General features: G+C 38.4%; 1 protein-coding gene and 1 pseudogene across 1 annotated transcript in view; one reads left to right on the top strand and one right to left on the bottom strand.

The window, feature by feature from the left end:
- Positions 1-16310, bottom strand: part of LOC102864126 (chromosome unknown open reading frame, human C11orf82) — a 17502-nt gene extending 1192 nt beyond the window's left edge. Inside the window, exons 1-4 of the mRNA XM_006882934.1 lie at positions 16198-16310; positions 10227-10388; positions 8608-8725; positions 23-1290 (exon numbers count right to left, since the gene is read on the bottom strand). Of these exons, the coding sequence (XP_006882996.1) occupies positions 23-1290; positions 8608-8725; positions 10227-10388; positions 16198-16310 (1661 nt within the window). The remainder of the gene's footprint in view (positions 1-22; positions 1291-8607; positions 8726-10226; positions 10389-16197) is intronic.
- Positions 5112-6821, top strand: LOC102870337 (annotated as a pseudogene).
- Positions 16311-18274: the final 1964 nt, after the last annotated feature.

The raw sequence follows: 18274 nt of genomic DNA, 5'->3' as shown, positions 1-18274 counted from the left end.
TTTACTTTCTGAAGTACTGAGCTGGGGTGATATTTTGGTCCTATGTGGTTGGATTCTGGCTGTCACGGCTTCAAAATATTTGGGAGATGAATATACAGTGGGTATAGAATCATTTGGAAGAACATGATTAGAAACATCTCTTCCATTAGGACTTACAGAGACAGTCTCTGTTATCTTATCTGGCTGTGACTCTTTGAGAACACAATTTGGGTTTGCATCACACTTCGTAAGGGCGTTTTTCTCAAAGTTTGCTTTGCCTGTTGGTTGTGATGGTCTTAAAGCTATAGGTGGTGCATACAGGGTTCCAGTAGTTCTCTGTGGAGTGAAAGAAAACTTGCTTCCATCTTCATGTAATTTGTCAATGTCAATGTCTAGAGAACACTTCCTACTCTTGGCATCTGTGTGGGTTACAGCAATCTCACTTTCGACAACTGCCAGAAACTTGTTCAAGCTTTCGGAGAATGGCAGATCATCCCAGATCTCAGGGTCACAATCCTGGGAATCATCAGTCGTTTCTTTAAGCTTGAGTGTCGAAGGAGAACAACGTGCAGCTTTCTCTTGGAGAACAGGGGTATCTGCATCAGGATGCTGACAAAATATTAGCTCAGGTTGGGAATACTTATTTTTAATTTTCACTGCACTGTGGAAGGACTCAGTATTGCTTGGCTCAAGAGACTCTTGCACTCTCAGAGATAATAAATTAGGGCCAGTAACTCCAATGTCACGATTATTGCTGCAAACCACACTCACTTGATTAAATTGTAAGCCAAGTTCTTCACCCAACTTTTCTGCTTTACTCTTTTTATCCATATATGAAACAAGGCTCCATGAATGCTGAAAGGGATCATGGTAGCTGTTGGAACCAGGGGCCTCTGCAAAGGAGCTACACTTTTGGTTTTGGTGAAGATTATCTGAGGTTGAAAAACCATTAACATCTGTTAGCCGTGAATCAATGGAAATGAGTTCAAGTGATGGCTCCCAGTATCTTGAAAATTTATCTTTGTCAGAGGGCTCCAAAAAACAAGAACTGCTGTCAGAACCAGATATGCTACTGATAGCACTATCTGAGTGACTTAAAGCAAGTACATAGCTACTTGCCTGGGAGTCAAGGTGAAGTTTCCTTAAGTTGGAAGGCTGCAGAAACTGATGGAAGAAGTCAATGACGGTGAAACCTGCAACACTTGGGTCTGGCAAAAGAATCTGGGAAGCTACCAGTGCTTTAACTTCTCTCTTGCAGTCATGGAAGTGCTGTAAGAAATTGTTGCAATCTGAGCCTTGGTTTTCAAAATTCTGTGTAAAAACAAACAAATTTAAATGAGGATTAATTTTTTTTTCTCTTAAATTCAAATGTGAAACAGGGATGTTAATATTTCTTCTCACTCTCACTCTTTTCAATTCCAATAGTATCAGAGCTAAGGAGCCCTGGTGGCACAATAGTTAAAAGTTCGCCAACTACCTAAAAAGTTGGTTGTTTAAATTCAGTCAATGGTTTCTTTATGGGAGAGACCTGGTGATATGTTCTCATTAAAGTCACAGTCTTGAAAACTCTAGATTGGGGCAGTTCTCCTCTGTCAATCAGGGAGAAGGGAGGTGAGTTCCTATAAATGAAAACTGACTTGTGGTGGCATCTAGTAACAATAACATTAGAGGCAGAGTTGCTGTTATGTGCTGTCGAGTCGCTTGTGACTCATAGCGACCCTATGTACAACAGCCCTAAACCCTGCTGTCCTGTGCCAATCACACTGTCTCCAACACTCACCTCGATTACCCCAGTCACTGAATCAGTCCACCTTATGAGGGTCTTCCCCTCCTGTGCTGTCCCTCCATCCTCCACAGCATGATGTCCCTCTCCAAGGGCTGGTCCCTCCTTACAATATATTCAAAGTATATTAGACAGAGCCTCAGAATCCTTGCCTCCAAGGAGCCGCCTGGTTTAACACTCTCCAGGATGAATGCGTTTGTTTTCTTGGCAGTCCATGGCACCCTCAAAACTCTTCTCCAGCACCACAGCTCAAAAACATCAATTCTCCTTCTATCCTCCCTAGTCACTGTCCAACTCTCTGATGCATAACAAGTGATTGCAAAGACCATGGCCTGTATCAGATGCACCTTTGTCTCCAGACTAACACCACTGTTCTTCAGTACTTTGGAAAGGTCCCTAACAGCAGATTTTCCCATTGCAATAGTAGCATGACTGTTGTTTGTTGTTATATTACAATGAAATGTTTAAGGAGTTGGAGTCAAAATCAAAAGGGCTGTACTCGCTCAGCATTTCTTAAGCTCAAGGAACTGAAGAACAAATTCAAACCTTGAGTTGCTATAATCAAGGATGCTCTAGGCAGAATATTAAATGATTCAGGAAGCATTATAAGAAGATGGAAAGAATATACTGAGTCACTCACTGTATCAAAAGGAATTGGCAGACACAGAAGAATGTCATGAAACAACATATGAGGCAAGAGCCTATGATGATGAAGGAAGAAGTTCAAGCTGCTTTGAAGGAAATAGCTAAAAATAAGGCCCCAGGAATAGATGGTATACCAATTGACATATTTCAGCTAACAGATGCTGCCCTGGACGTGCTCACCAAGTTGTGCCAAGAAATCTGGAGAACCACTTGGCCAACTGACTGGAAGAGGTCAATATTTGTTCCCATCCCAAAGAAGGGTGACCCAACAGAGTGTGGAAACTACAGAACAATTTCACTGATTTCACATGCAAGCAAGATTCTACTGAAGATTATCCAAAAACGACTGGAACAACACATCAGCAGAGAACTACCAGAAGTCCAGGCTGGGTTTAGAAGGGGTCGTGGTACTAGGGATATTGTAGCTAATGTTAGATGGATCTTAGCTGAAAGCAGGGAGTACCAGAGGAATGTCTATCTGTGTTTCACTGACTATGCAAAGGCATTTGACTGTGTGGATCATAACAAACTGTGGCTGACTCTGAGAAGAATGGGAATCCCGGAACACTTGATTGTGCTAATGAGAAACCTCTACTGGGACCAAGAGGCAGTAGTCAGAACAGAACAAGGAAACACTGCATGGTTCAAAACTGGGAAGGGCATATGCCAGGGATGTGTCCTGTCTCCATACCTTTTCAACTAATATGCAGAACAGATTATCCAGGAGGCTGGGCTCAATGAGAAGAAATGTGGGGTCAAGATTGGTGGAAGATCTATCTACAATCTACATAGGCAGATGACACAACCCTGCTTCCTGAAACTGAGGAGGACCTGAAGCGCTTGTTGCAGAGGGTCAAGGACTACAGCCTTCAATATGGATTGAGGTCAATGTCAAGAAGACAAAGATTCTCACCACTGGACCAATTGGCAGCATCAGGATGGATGGTGAAGAGATTGAGATTGTTCACAGCTTTAGTTTGCTTGGCTCCACAGTCAATACTCTCGGCACCAGTAGCCAGGAAATTAGATTGCCATGTAGCATGAGTAAAAAAAGGAAAACCCTGGAGTAGAAAGATTCTTCAAATCTTGGCTCTAATATTTACCAGGGTTGCGACTGTAAACAAATTATTTAATCTGTCTTTTCTCATTTATAAAACAGATGAAAATGCCTGTTTTCTTCCAAGTATAAAATAACGATAAAAAGTGCAGAATTATACATATAGTTGTTATTGTGTACCGAAGAGTCAGAACTGACTCACTGATGACCTTCCTATGGGTTTTCAGAGGCAGTTAACCATATATTTCTAGGGGGGGTGTCTAGTGGCCTGGTGGTTACAAGCTGTGCTGCAATCCCGAAGGTACATGGTTCAAATCCACCAGCTGCTCTATAGGCGGATGGTCAGTCTACTCCTGTGTGATCTACTCTGAAAACCTGCTGGAGGCTAGCTGTAAGTTGGTTCTGACCCAATGTTACTCAACAACAATTTTTAGCAAAGAAAAGCCCTGACATACTCAGCTTCACTTTCCTTGTGTTTTTCCTATTTATTGATGGAATCTTTCATTTCCCTTTTTAAAGCCTTTCTCCAGTGTTTCCCAAAAATTTCTTTTCATTTTAGGAAAAGGGAGACATAAAATGGTTCTCGAAGTAGTATAAATATATTCAGAATTCTACATAGCAGGTTTCTGATAACAATATTATGAACTAAATATCAACCTCAAAGGGACTATAGTGTCTAACTTCTCTGCTTGCTCCCATAAATCTGCGCTAATTTATTTTTCCAGTTAAGATTTGGCTCCCAAGAACTCTGATTAACAGTCTTTAGGCTTATTCGAGCCCTAATGCCCTAAAGCATTTATTTAAATAATAAACTTTTTATCTATGTATCTGTAATAGTACTAGCTACGTACCATTTATCAATATAATTGAGAAAAACCTCCCTGAGGTTATTTTCTGTATGGTTTAATTTTTTTGCAGAACCTCAAGTGAGAAAGACTTGAGTTGATTCTATTCTTACAATCTGGTTTTATCTGACTGGTTGTTGTTGTTATGTACCACAGAGTTGGAATCAACTCACAGCTGACCCTTCAGTGGGTTTAAAGAGGCAATAAATGGCACAGGAGACGACTTTCTCCTACCAATCAGCTGAAAGCTTTGAATTGAGTGCCTTTGGGTTGGCAGTGCAACCTCCTTACCCCTAAGCCATGAGCACTACCTGGTAGGAAGGGGTAATTCTTTCACCTCAAGAGACTTTAGCCATTGGAAGTGGCTCTGCCTACCCAAGCCTGCATGAAAACTTTCATTCTATGCTGCATTTCCCCCTAATGTGTAACTCTAAAATAACTTTTACAAATGTTAAAGTATGTTCACATTGATTAAAGTAGGATCGGAACTGTTGTGTACCACAGAGTCAGAGTTGACCCATAGCTAACCAACCCTCCAGTGGGTTTTCAGAGGCAGCTAATGGCACAGGAGGAGACTGCCCATCCTTCTCCCTCAGAGCAGGTGGTGGCCTTGAACCACGTGTCTTTGGAATTGCAGCACAGCTTCTTGCCACTGGGCACCAGAATCAGAATTAGGGTTTTAAAAACTCTTAACTAGGCTGCCACCAGGACCCTGTGGGAGTGAGTGCTGAGAGCTGTGGGCTGATGGGGAGATGTTGGGTGAGCCGTGGTGAAGAGCCCGGCCAAGAGCAGCCCAGCAGCCATGGAGGCGGAGGAGACGATGGAATGCCTGGAGGAGTTCCCGGAGCGTCACAAAATGATACTGGACTGTCTCAACGAGCAGCAGGAGCAGGACTACTTCACTGACATTACCCTGATCATGGATGGGCACCATTTTAAGGTCCAAAAGGCTGTTTTGGCTGCTTGCAGTAAGTTCTTCTACAAATGCTTTCAGGAATTTACACAGGAACCTTTGGTGGAGACAGAAGGTGTCAGTAAAATGGACTTCCATCATTTGATTAAGTTCACATATACAACAAAGTTAATTATACAAGGAAAAGAAGCCAATGATGTATGGAAAGCAACAGTTTCTCCAGATGCTGGAAGCCAACAAAGCCCTTGAAGTCGGCAACAAAGAAAATGCAAATCCACTTGAGGTAAGGAATACAGGAAAAAATAAGGCAACTTCCAATATGAACACTGAGTCCTTGCTGTGTGCAGAATCTGAGATTGAGGTGGAGACTGCGGAAGGCATGACTGAAGTGGAAGATGAAACCATGACACTGGAGGAAGTGGCTTCTGCAGGCACTCCACATTCAGAGTACGGGTTCCTCTGATGATTCTGCTTTAGCCCTGTAGGCCAATATTACCAGTAAGTATCATCCAGGTGATAGAAAAGGACAGATTAAAGAGGAAGATGGCTGTGCATCTGATCCTACAGGCAAAGCACATGAAATCATACTCCACTGAGTTTCCAGTGTAACATATGGAATAAAAGGTATCTTCGGGAGTGTGTGTGTGGAAACAGCACCTCAATTGTTACAACCTTGAAGAGGGTGAAGTCAGTAAGAAGCAAAGAACTGGGAAAAAACATTCACATATGTCAGTACTGTGAGAAATACTTTGACCACTTTGGACATTTTAAAGAACATCCTTGAAAACATACAGGTGAAAAACCCTTAGAATGTCCAAATTGTTGTGAAAGATTTGCTAGAAATAGCACACTCAAATGTCACCTGACAGCATGCCAAACTGGAACGGGGCAAAAAAGGGAAGAAAGAAGCTTTATGAATGTCAGGGCTGTAACAGTGTGTTTAACAGCTGGGACCAATTCAAAGACCACTTGGTATCACACTGGAGATAAACCCAATCATTGTACTTTGTGTGATTTGTGGCTCATGCAAAGAAATGAGTTACCGAGACATGTCAATGATGCTCACATTATTTCAGAGCATCTAGTAACGGAAGTTCTTTCTGTAGAAACTCATGTGCAAATGGAACCTGTAATATCAATGACAATTACAGACAAAGTCGGGCAGGTACATGTGTTTCCAGTGCTTCAGGTCCAGGTGGATTCCGCCCAAGTGACCATGGATCAGGTTCATCCAGAACTGCTGCAGGACAGCCAGATCCACAACGCAGGTCTGTGTGAGCTTTCAGAGCAGGTCCAGGTGAGCTATCTAGAAATGGACCAGATCCACACCGAGGAGGGCACTGAGGTGCATGCGGAGGAGCTGCACGTGGAGTGGGTGAACCCGATACCAGTGAAGTACACACTGGACTGCTGGACGCGGACCTAGGTCACGTGAGCCCTGAGATCCTCGAGGAGAGAAGGCCTACACAAGCCCGAGGTGTGCAGGATAATGGCCAGAATCCTGAAGACGTGGGGACGTTAAAGATCAAAGCAGTCATGGATTCCCCAGCTGAAAAGGCACAGGAGGAGGACAGAACCCCTCTGACAGTTTTAGAATGAACTAATAGATGAATACATTTTCTCATTTACGTGTTGGGTTTTCCAGTTGATTATTGAGCAGTGTGACTGTCCTTGCTGACAGACAAATGGACCAAAGTTAACTCTTTCCTACTGTGCAGTTTCTGTTAAAGAACACTGGTTCTCCCATTTTCCTCCTAATGCCACAGAAGAGGGAAATTTCCAGTGAATGGGAGACTCTGAGACATGTATTTCTGGAAATTTAATGGGTTCTGGTGTTCTTAAGAGCTGGTACGAATGTATCTTTTCATTATGGTTAAGAGTTCTTCCCTCCTTTTCTTCCTCAAATCTCTACCCGCCTCCGTTGTAAAATCAAATGTAAAATTATTAGTATACAACTAATGCATTCTAATGCATGTTAGAAAATGGAATACTTAAGAAACACAAGGCTGCATGAAGAAAAGTGCATTGTTATGTGCAGTTCAATTCAGCTTCTGGATTCCTTTAGTTGAATAACATTTGTGTCTGCTCCAGTCATTACAGATGCCATCTTTGCAGCAGAAACAGAGTGGTGGTGGCAACGTTTCTAGAATGTAAAGGGGAAAAAAACCACACCCATGTCTTTTCAAAGTCGACAGAGCTTCTGAAAAGCATCTCTGGTTCTTTCAAAATTTGTATGGTAAGGAGCAGTGTGTAGATGATGCTACAGTATTTTCTATTTTTTGTTTATAAATACCAGCCACCAGTTCTTTTTTCATTTTTCATTTAAGGTTGAGACATTTCATTTTATGTGAGCTTAAGGGCCATTTCCAGGTGGGAAAATTCATTGACATCTGTGGTAAATTTCATTTTGATGAAGTTTGCACTAGTTATTTATCACTAGATGAAAAAAAGATGAGCATCGTTTAAAAAAAATTAATGTATTTAAAGTACAGAGAAAAAGATCTATCGCAGGCTTTGTTTTGAATGGATTTCCCCCCTCCCCCAATTCCTTAATGTAAAGTTCTTGTGCTATAACTTTTAAAGCCATACAAATAAGAGTGCTAAACTGTGGACTTAGGTTGATGTGTAAATATTTTTAATCAGTATTCCTTGGAAAATTTAAAAAAAAAAATCATTTGTCAATATCAATTTTAAGACTAAGATTTCTCTCAAAAAGGACTGACTCTTTTGGCTCAAAGAAATCTCACAATGTCAAACAGATAGGTCATTCAGAATGAAAACTAAAACTCATTTAAAAAGGGGGAAAAAATCCCCAAACCAAAACCAAAACAAACCATTTCATTACCAACAGCCAACGTATCTTAAATGCTTTCTAGGCAAAATGCTGGGTACACAGTCAGTATACATGAAGTCCTGGGGTGAAAGACCATGTTACTAATTCCTTCAGAATTAGTACAATCTTTTAACTTAACAGTGACAGTTAATTAAAACCATTCTTAAGAGTTCTTATTAATATTCAGAAGCATCATTTTCAATGTTAAGTTTCCTCCTCCTACTCTTTTCAGAGATGACTCAATTGTGAAGAGCAGGGACTGATGAATGAGAACAAAATTCGGAGAGTAAAATAACCAAGTACAAAAATATTTAAGACTTTTGCTTTCATAATAAATTTAGATTTTGGAAGCTCCAAAGGTATTACTTGAAGTTTTTGACTCTTAAAAAGAAAAGTAAGTTGACATATAGGGTGTTTTAAAAGATCATGTATAGGCTATTTTTACCATGATCTTCACATTTATATTTAACTTCTAAGAACTATTTAGGGAATTTAAATAATTTCATACAATTTAAGTATTACTATTTAAAAAAAAAAGCTGGTGTCAATTACCGTCACTCCAAAAATAAAGCTTTGTCCAACAAAGCACGTTTCAACTGCTTTAGTTAATAGGTTCTTAGCTGTATCACTGTCCAGTGTTTCAGGAATTTCATCAGAATTTTCAATGTACCTTGATTGGAAAAAAAAAATTCATATAATATATGAAGGGATAAATTTTAAAAATTTATTCTGTTAAAGTTGGAAGAACAAGTAACTTGAAAATGTAGTATAAATGTTTTATGTGTTGTCTACAGGGGACAGTTTTTTTAAAAAAACAAACATTTTGTTATCTCTAATGACCAAAGCCATAGTATTTTCAATTGTTACATATGCATATGAAAGTCAGGCAAGGAAAGAAACTGAAGAAGTTGATGCAAGTGAGCTTTGATACTGCTGAAAAATACTGAATATATCAGACTGCCAAAAGAACAAACATGTCTTACAAGTATAGCATGTGTGCTCCTTAGAAGCCAGGAAAGCAAGATTTTGTCTCACATCCTTTGGCCATATTATCAGGTACAATTAGTCCCCTTTATCAGTTTAGCAGTTAGTCCATTCTATATGGTCACATTATCAGGAACAGTTAGGGAGCTCTGGTGGTCGAGTGGTAAGAAGCTGAGAGGCAATCCCGAAGGCATGTGGTTCGAATCCATTGGCAGCTCCCAGCCAGAAGAAGGATGGGTAATCTCCATCCATTTAATTAAATGCCTCTGAAAACCCACTGGAGGCTCAGCTATGGGTTGGTTCTGATTGGATGGGACACAACACTGTAAGAAGTTAGTGCCTGGAGCAAGATATTATGCTTGATAGTGAAAAAGAAGACCTTCAACGAGATGGACTGACACAGTGACTGCAGTAATGAGTGTCAGCAACAACTGTGAGATGGTTCAAGACTGAACACTTTTTCGCTCCGTGGTACTCAGTGTTGGTACGAGTCCACGGCAACATATAAGAAACAATTTCCAAAACGCTAATAATTAGGAGCAGTATTTAAATATTTTAGAGGAAATTTTAAAAAATGGGAATAGTGATGGCATCTCTGTCCCTCCTCTTCAAAACAGAGGGAATTTTCTTCTTTGGCAATCCTAGCTATAATCTATTAGGACCTTAAATTGGCCTATAGCCAGAAAGAAGTCCATGGACATATATTTCTTCTGTCAAGAGATTATGGGAAGAGGCGGAAAAGTTTCAACCACTTCTTCCATTGTCAGGACATTTTACAGATCAAATTAGGTGCATAAAGTCATAACAGGAAAATAAAGGACAAATTTTTGTGTTATACAGTATTTTCTCAAATAGCTTCTTCTGCTCCAATCGAGCTTATATTTGAAGGCTCTGGCCAATTCAGATAAATTTTCATTATGAAATTCTTTTACTGCCTTCCCCTTACCCCTTCATGTTTCTTTAGCTCACTTTTATAATTTAATTCATTATTTTAATTACAAATTATCTGGCCTGAATAAAAAAAATTCTGGTTTAAAAGGACATCACAATATATAATCAGGAAATAAAAACAGGTTTGATTGAACGTCTTTTTACAAAAGGCATTATACTAAAATCACACATTTTCAAATTCCATTGACAAACCAAAGGTGTAGCTCAGGAAAAAACAATGCTTTAAATATGCCTACCTGTGCAAAGCAGTGGCAGTAAGACCAAAAAATGTATCTAAACAGCTTCCAAAGACAGTAATGCTAAACAATTTACTTGATTCTGCAACTTTTAAGGGAAGTTTATATCTGTAACTGACATTTTCAGCTTCTCCAGTAGAGCCACATTTTGGACAGTTAGACCTGGAAGAAAGAAAAAAAGGGGGGGGGGGGGGGAGCAAAGAGGTTCATAAAAAATTTTCAACAACATGAAAAACAGACCCAAAAGAGGAAAGTAGAATAAAAATTTTGCGTATACCTCTACAACTTAACTTCTTTAGTAATATTAAAACATCTTTTGAAACGCTCTATCCACATTCACTGGTTCTAATGATTTGACTAAGTAACAGGATATTGGTAAGAAACACACAATACACTGTGTATTATGTGGCAGAAAGAAGCATCCTTAATACTGATATTATAGCAGGGGGCAAATGAAATCTATGAAGTGAACATCACAACAAAACAGATGGGAAGTAGAATGTGTATTGTCTGTTAAAGGAGTCCTAGTAGCATAATAGATAAATGTTGCACTGTTTGTCAATAACTAAAACGTTAGTGGTTTGAACCCACCAGCGGGTCCATGGGAGAAAGAGGTAGGAGTCTAATTCCACAAACATGCCAAAACAAATAAACAAACAAAAACAAAATAAATAAAAAAAATTCAATGCTATTTAGTCAATTTATGACCATCTTTCAACAGTGGAGTGGCTGTTGGATTCAAACTGCCTATCTTTCAGGTCTTTTAAGAGAATGTTTATTAATAAAAATAATAAATAATCTTATTGCTTTTTTAAGCTATAAGGAAAACTTTCTTTAATTGGAATATGATAGAATTTCTCAAATCATAAAATTATATGAAAGTCAAGCTAACTTGTAAGTTAAATTCAACTTGTTTGTAAGGCAATAATTATGACTAAAGACTTTGTAATTAAAAAAAATCATGTCAACTGTATCTCTAGTGTCATGCATTAGCTATCTGGCCTTAGAACAGTTACTTAATTCTTTAAGCCCTGATTTCCATGTCTGCCAAATTTAGGGCTGAAGTCTATATACTGACAGACTAATGTTAATTGGTGTTTACTAGAGAGGAATCAGGAAATTCTGGTGACCTAGTGTAAGGAATTGTGCAGCCAACCCAAAGATAAGTGGTTCAAATCTGTCAGCTATTCCACAGGAGAAATACGGACAATCTCCTCCCAGTGAGATTTACTGCCTCTAAAAATCTGTAAATCAACCATGGGTTGATCCAGACTCCACAGTACATAACACATGCTAGTCAGTTTTGCCTTTTAAATTTTATGAAACGGTGTGATGACTGCTGTCATTTCTACTGTTTTACTGTATACAATACTTGATGAGTTTGATACCTGTGCCTTATGACAACTTTTGTTGAGGAATAACACTAGGACTTTGTGGTGTTTGTCTCCACTCCTGCCCTACTCATACTGCTACTGACCTGGTTTTAAAAAAGAGTAGTAAAATGCAAACAGAAAATAACATTATTCTTATTAATGATACTGCTCAATAATCTCCATGTTTAAAACAGCTGTATAAATGTTACTGTGGCCAGACAGCCACTAGGGGGAGCCTAAAACCCCACAACATACAAGGTGACTATCTTTAAACAAAGGTTATTTTGGTTTTTCATGAGAAGCTACTGAATCATCCTAATTAGAGCTCTGCTAATTACTGTTTGTCACAATATGCATGGATCAATACTAACTATATATGGTCTTACTCAAATCTGAGGGAGTTTACTGGGAAGTCTGGGTAGAGCATAAAGTGAGGCAAACTGACTCAAAAAGAAATAAAAACTTCACTACCAGGCTCTAGTAAAATCTAATGAATGTTGAAACATCTATCAGAACTTCCTTAAAAACAATGTGTTAGGATTTAATGTAAAATTTCTAACAAATATTAAAATTTATATGCAGTGTATTATAGTTTACAAATGTATTATTTCATATACATTATTAAATTTCTTTTTATCTAGAACACTTCTGGTAGGTAAAAAGGCGATTATTACTAATAATTGATTTTTTGCAACAAGTAACAAAACTGGTGAATTTTTGACCCAAATCTAAGGCTTTGAACATGACACAGTTATTAGGATAACCATAAGAATGGTATTCTAAAAACAACTATGAGATAGCATTTCACCCCAGTAGAAAGAGCAAAATTTAACAGAACAGCAAGAAACAAATGCTGGCAATGTTGTGGAGAAACTAGAACCCTTATTGGAGGGAGTATAAAATGGTGTAACCACTATGGAAGGCAGTATGGCACTTTCTCAAAAAGTTACAAACATGCACTGTAATCCTAGAGGCACACGGTTCGAATCCACCAGATGCTCTGCTGGAGAAGAAGGGGCAATCTCCTCCTGTACCAGTCAGATCTGATTTGACGGTACACACGCACAAAAAATAATAAAGTGTTTGTGTGGGTTTTTTTTTCCCAAGAAAGTTGCAAATAGAAATACCACTTGACCCAACAATTCCACTACTGTGAATATACCCCAAAGACACCATAACCACCATCCAAGCAGATAAATATGCACACTCATGTTTATCACAACTTTGTTCACAATAGGAAAGAGTTGGAAACAACCTAAGTGCCCATCAACAAATGAATGGATTGAGAAGCTGTGGTATAGTCACATAATGGAACACTATGCTGCTTTGAAAAACAAGGAACTCATGAACTATTATACAAAATCAGTGACCTTGGAGGACATTATGCTGAGTGAAATATCTCAGTCACAAAAGGACAAATACTACATCGTGCCACTGTTGTAAAACGGGGCTGATATTAGGGTTGGGGGAGACTGAGAAAGATGGGATAAATTATGTATACTGCATTGAAACAGATGAGGGAGAAACTGTTTAAAAGGGTTATGTAATTAGGTATTATTGTCATGACAGCAGTCCAGAATGAAGTTGCACAGTTGAGTGGAGCCACAGGCGGGAGGGATTATAGAACAATGTAAGAATTTTTCTTTTACTTTTCAAAGAGAAGAGTGAACTGGGGGGGCGGAAGGGGGGAGAGGGCAGGGAGAAAAGTGCAACAATGAATGAATGGAAATCCAAAGTCTCTGTAAATTTTCATTAAAATGAATAATAACAAAAGGAATGGTAGTCTAATAAACTTTTATAAATAGATATCAATGATAGCCTAATAAAAATTAAGTCCATTAATACTGATGAACACAGAAATCATATATACGCCTTGCCACTGTGTGTTGATTCTGACTCATAGTGGCCTTGCAGGACCAAGTTGTTGTTGTTATGTGCTGTAAAGTTGTCTATGATTCAGCTCTGGTGGCCCAGTGGTAAGACGTTGTACTGCTATCCTGAAGGCACGTTTGAATCCACCAGGGGCTCCAAAGGAGGAGGGGCAGTCTCCTCCTGCGTGATTAACTTGACGGAGGGTCAGCTATGGGTCAGATCTGACTAGATGGTACATAACACCACAATACAGCAACCCTGTGCACAACAGCTCTGAACCCTGCTCTATTCTGAGACAATATCACGATGTCTGATGCACCTAACCTCATACTCCAATTACTGCATCAATCCATCTCATCTGGGAGTCGAACCGTCTGTAAGATTTCCAAGGCTACAGACTACCTCTTCATTTTTCTCTAGGAGCTAGTATATTTGAACTGCTGACTTTCTGGTTAGTAAGAAAATTCTTTAATCTGGATGCTGTACAGGCTCTTTCAGTGCAAAAATAATGAATATGCATTTTGAAGATATTTCACAGGAAGAGATTGCCCAACTTTCTCTCATAGAGCTGGTATTAGATTTGAACTGCTTGTCTTTGGCTTGGCAGCATAACTACCATTAAGTTACCAGACAGAATTACATAAATCAGACTATCTCAAACTTTAATATACAGTCAAATCATCTTGGGATTTCATTAAAATCAAGATTTTGACCCATAAACTCTGGGATAAGGCCAAAAGACCATGCTTTGAGAAGTCAGGGTACAGACTATTTATCCAACAATTACATCAAGCAAGGACCCAGATCATATTATGCTGATTTAAGTACACAAGGTAGCCTCTATATCTAAAATGTCTTTATGGAATAGCAGTTCTCAAAATTTTAGGACCACCAATTTTTCAGTTACTAGTTGAGCACTTAACTATGTATGGTACTTGGGGACTTCCTAGCTATAATTGATAGATTACTAAGGAAATGAAAGCAAAGACTTTATTTCTTGTGTTGCTCAAAAAGGAGTCTAAATAGGAAAAAAAGAAAACAGAAGTAACATTAGAAAAGATAAGCATCAGAAATTATGGCCATAGATTTTTTTTGGGGGGGGACAGTATTATCAATGTTGATAAATGCAGAAATCAGATTACACTTTTGGGGATTGTTTTCACAGGGAAAGATAAGGTAGATTTGCACAGACTAGGGCATTTACTATCAGGCAAGATATTTAACTTCTGTGCACCTAATTACCAATTTTTGTGAGTCAAATTTGACTCATGATAACCCTATGTTTGTCAGGGTAAAATTGTTTCATAAGGTATTCAATTACTGCTCTTAAGATTTTCATTAGCCAATTTTTCTAGTAGTAGATCATCATATCTTCCTTTGAAGTATCTGACTAGAAGGTTGCATTGAAAACTGTCCACCATGAGCAGGCCTGCTGGTATCTGGTCCTCCCAAGTTAACTGTCTGTTGATCAAAGGCAAATAGGTTTTAGTTTCTTTTACGAAAAATCACTCTCAACTCAAAACACACTAGTGTCAAGTTGGTTTTGACTCACAGCAATTCTCTACAAGGTTTTCAAGGCTGTAGATCTTGATGAGAAGAGACTTTCCTGGTCCCTTGGAGTCAATAGTGAATTTAATAACCTGGAGGTCTTTTGGTTAGCAGAGGAACTTGCTACAGACTATGCCACTAAAAACATGAAAATAGGTAAGCTGAAGACCAGATCTAAGACACTATCAAACTGTCATTTACTCAATCAACAAACATTTGTAGAACATTTTCTATGAAACAAGCTGTAAGTTACATGCTGAAGGCTTAATGATCAGTACAAATAGGATCTTACACATAGAGCTGACTTGGAAAACTGCTTACTAAATAAACTGATCATTAATGGGAAGATGACTTCAGTCCTTACAAACTAACAACTTCTCCCCACTTAATGCTAACTAGACAAAAAGACGAATAAAGAATATTTGCTGGCATACTACTATCAAGGATCCATATACAGCCAAAGAGAACTTAAGACTTGAATTTTCAATAGGCAGAGATTATGTTTTTGAGGGACTCTAATCTTAACTTTTGACTTCCATTTCATGAAGCTCAGAGAAAGATCTTTAGGTGTATTTGGCCTGTATTGACCACCAACATAAATTAACATGGCAAGAACCATATAATATAGACATCACTAAAAGCTGAAGGTGTTTACCTGTTTTGAGGAATCATACGAAAACAAACAAAACACCTCTAACATTATTCCCTGGGACAGCCTGGAAATGGGCTAAATTTTTGCATCAAGAATAGATTTTATTTTCTTAGAAGCTGTTTTCCTTTTCATCAGGGCAGGTATTAGAAAAAAGCAAACCTGAAATTTCTCTCTAATAATAGAAGACTAAGGATCTCTCCTGGTGTAGTCCACAGCCTAAAGGCTTATGACTCTGGTGGTTTGATCCCCCCGGGAAAGATGAGTACTCTATGTCTGTTGCAATTTACAACCTCAGAAATCAGATGGAGGGTTGTTAAAAGCTATAAGTGACTCACTGGCAGTTAGTCTGAGCTCTTCAGTTAATAAAAGATTACCAGCCAAACATATTCTAATACAACTGAAGAACTCTCACCCTTAGGTAACACTTTGCTCTGGTGTCTTGAATTTAATCCTTACTTACCCTTGAAGCACAGGAAATCTACAGTGTACACTTAAATTTCTTCTAACTTACAGATTTGACTTTTACCTTTTGGAGACTATGATTATTCGAGAGAAGCACTTTTGACATGATGGATATATAAAATTTGAATTCTGGACAGCAAGTACGGAGGCAAGAAGAAATTTCCTTCTCTTATTCATGTGTTCACATCATGGCCTACAAAATAAAACAGCCATTAGGGTCAATGACGAGTCTTTGATCACATGTCCATATTGATTTCTTGAGAAAAATCAACTCACTTCTACTACATTGCCAATAGATTTCTTTTACTTTATTTCCAAAGTGAAGGCAGAGAGTGTCAGTTGAAGATTTATTCCCTTTTCCTGCTTACTTAAAAGTATTAATAGAAAGAAAACTAGTGGTTATAGAGCTTTATATGCTGGGATGCTAACCATAAGATCAGTAATTCAAATCCATCAGCTATTTCTACGAAGAAAGAGAAAAGAAGATTTAAAGCAGTGAATCAAGCAAATGCTGGTGGAGTGTATTCCCCGTTGAGCTGTTAACGGAAAGGTAGACAGTTCAAATCCATGAGCTGCACTGAAGGAGAAAGACAGGCAGTCTCCTTTCATAAAGATTTATAGCCTCAGAAACTTACTGGAAGGTCACTGGAGTTGGAACTAACTTCCAGGGAGGGGTCTGGCTTATTTTCACAAAGAAAAAAAAAGGCAACACAAGTTTTATAAACAGAAAACATAAAAATTAAAAGAGCTCAAAGTGTTTTTAACATTCTTGTATGAAACACATAAGAGAAATAACAGCAAAATAGAAATCTTTATGCTTTTTTTTTTAAAAAAAAAGCTCAAATGCTGCTTTCTTAGGGAAAAAAACATGCATCATATAAAAGAAATGCTCTGAAATAAAGGCCTCTGGATGTTTGAAAGAGCCTAAGTAACAGTGTGTAATATGCTGGGCTGCTAACTTTACAAACACATGGTAAAGTCTTTTAATTTCTGAAAATGGGTAAGACAGTTTCTGAGACACGAATAAATTCTGACAAAGTGGAAGTCATAAGTTTATCAATGATTAAGAGGACCTTTTAGATACAGTTCATAAGGATGATCATAAATACAGAAATTTGATGGATTTTTGAAGTTCATAAAGCTGTATTAATCTTCCCATCAAACAAAATAACATTTCTGTAGAAATAATTTCTATCAATCACTGATCTATGCACAAAAAAGGACAAATCTTGCTTATTTTAATTTTCTTAACTATTCTTGTTTTGTGGAATCTTAAGAATATATGATTAATAAGGTTCTAACGGCAGACATATATTTCTAAATTTAGTTATCACTTTATGCCACACTGTTCTCCAAGGACATGGTGGAGTAGGTTATAAGGGAAAGGCAGGAACAAGGGTCACAGAAAACTGCCACTATTATTGCTGTTAACTTCCATTTCCTTGCAAATTCAACAGTGTGTGTGCTGAGTACAGTTGAGTCAGTACTGACCCATAGTTGACCCTCTAATGGGTTTTCAGAAGCAGTTAATTACACAGGAAAAGACTGTACATCCTTCTCCTACAGAGCAGCTGGTGGATTTAAACTGTGTGCATTCGGGACTGCAGTGCAGCTTCTTACCACTAGAACTCCCCAAAACAGTAGATGTTAGCAAAGGTATGTTCCCCTCTAAGTCTCTTCTAAAACCTAACCTGGGAAGGAGAAAAACATGAAGTATATAATTCCTGTGGAGATAAAATCAGAGAAAGCTCCTTTCTGGAAATGTTATGCCTTATCTGCTTAAAAATCTGCTATTTAAATCCTTCCAAAGATCTAGGAGGTTCTGTGTTCTGTCTACCCTTGGCCACTTTACTTTGTACTGCTCTCTCCCTTAATCATTACACTTCAGTTACATTTGCTGCCTCTCTGCTTCTTTGATTGCACCAAACGGTTTCACATCCCAGGGCTTTTGTACTTAAGAGTTCTCTTTTAGTTTTTTCACTAACTGGCCTCTTTGTCCTTTAGTCCTCAACCTCAACGTTACCTCTGCCAAGTCCTACTTTATCTCAAGTAGACATCTTTTTTTATCGGACTCCGTGACATTAGTTTTATTCCTTTAGGTACCAAGGCTGTAGTAACATACCCATCTGTGTATTTATTTT

Source organism: Elephantulus edwardii, unplaced genomic scaffold (genome assembly GCF_000299155.1).
Source record: "Elephantulus edwardii isolate Elephantulus edwardi_28Jun2011 unplaced genomic scaffold, EleEdw1.0 scaffold00025, whole genome shotgun sequence".
NCBI classification, from domain to species: domain Eukaryota; kingdom Metazoa; phylum Chordata; class Mammalia; order Macroscelidea; family Macroscelididae; genus Elephantulus; species Elephantulus edwardii.
This window is presented reverse-complemented; position numbering and strand designations above follow the sequence as displayed.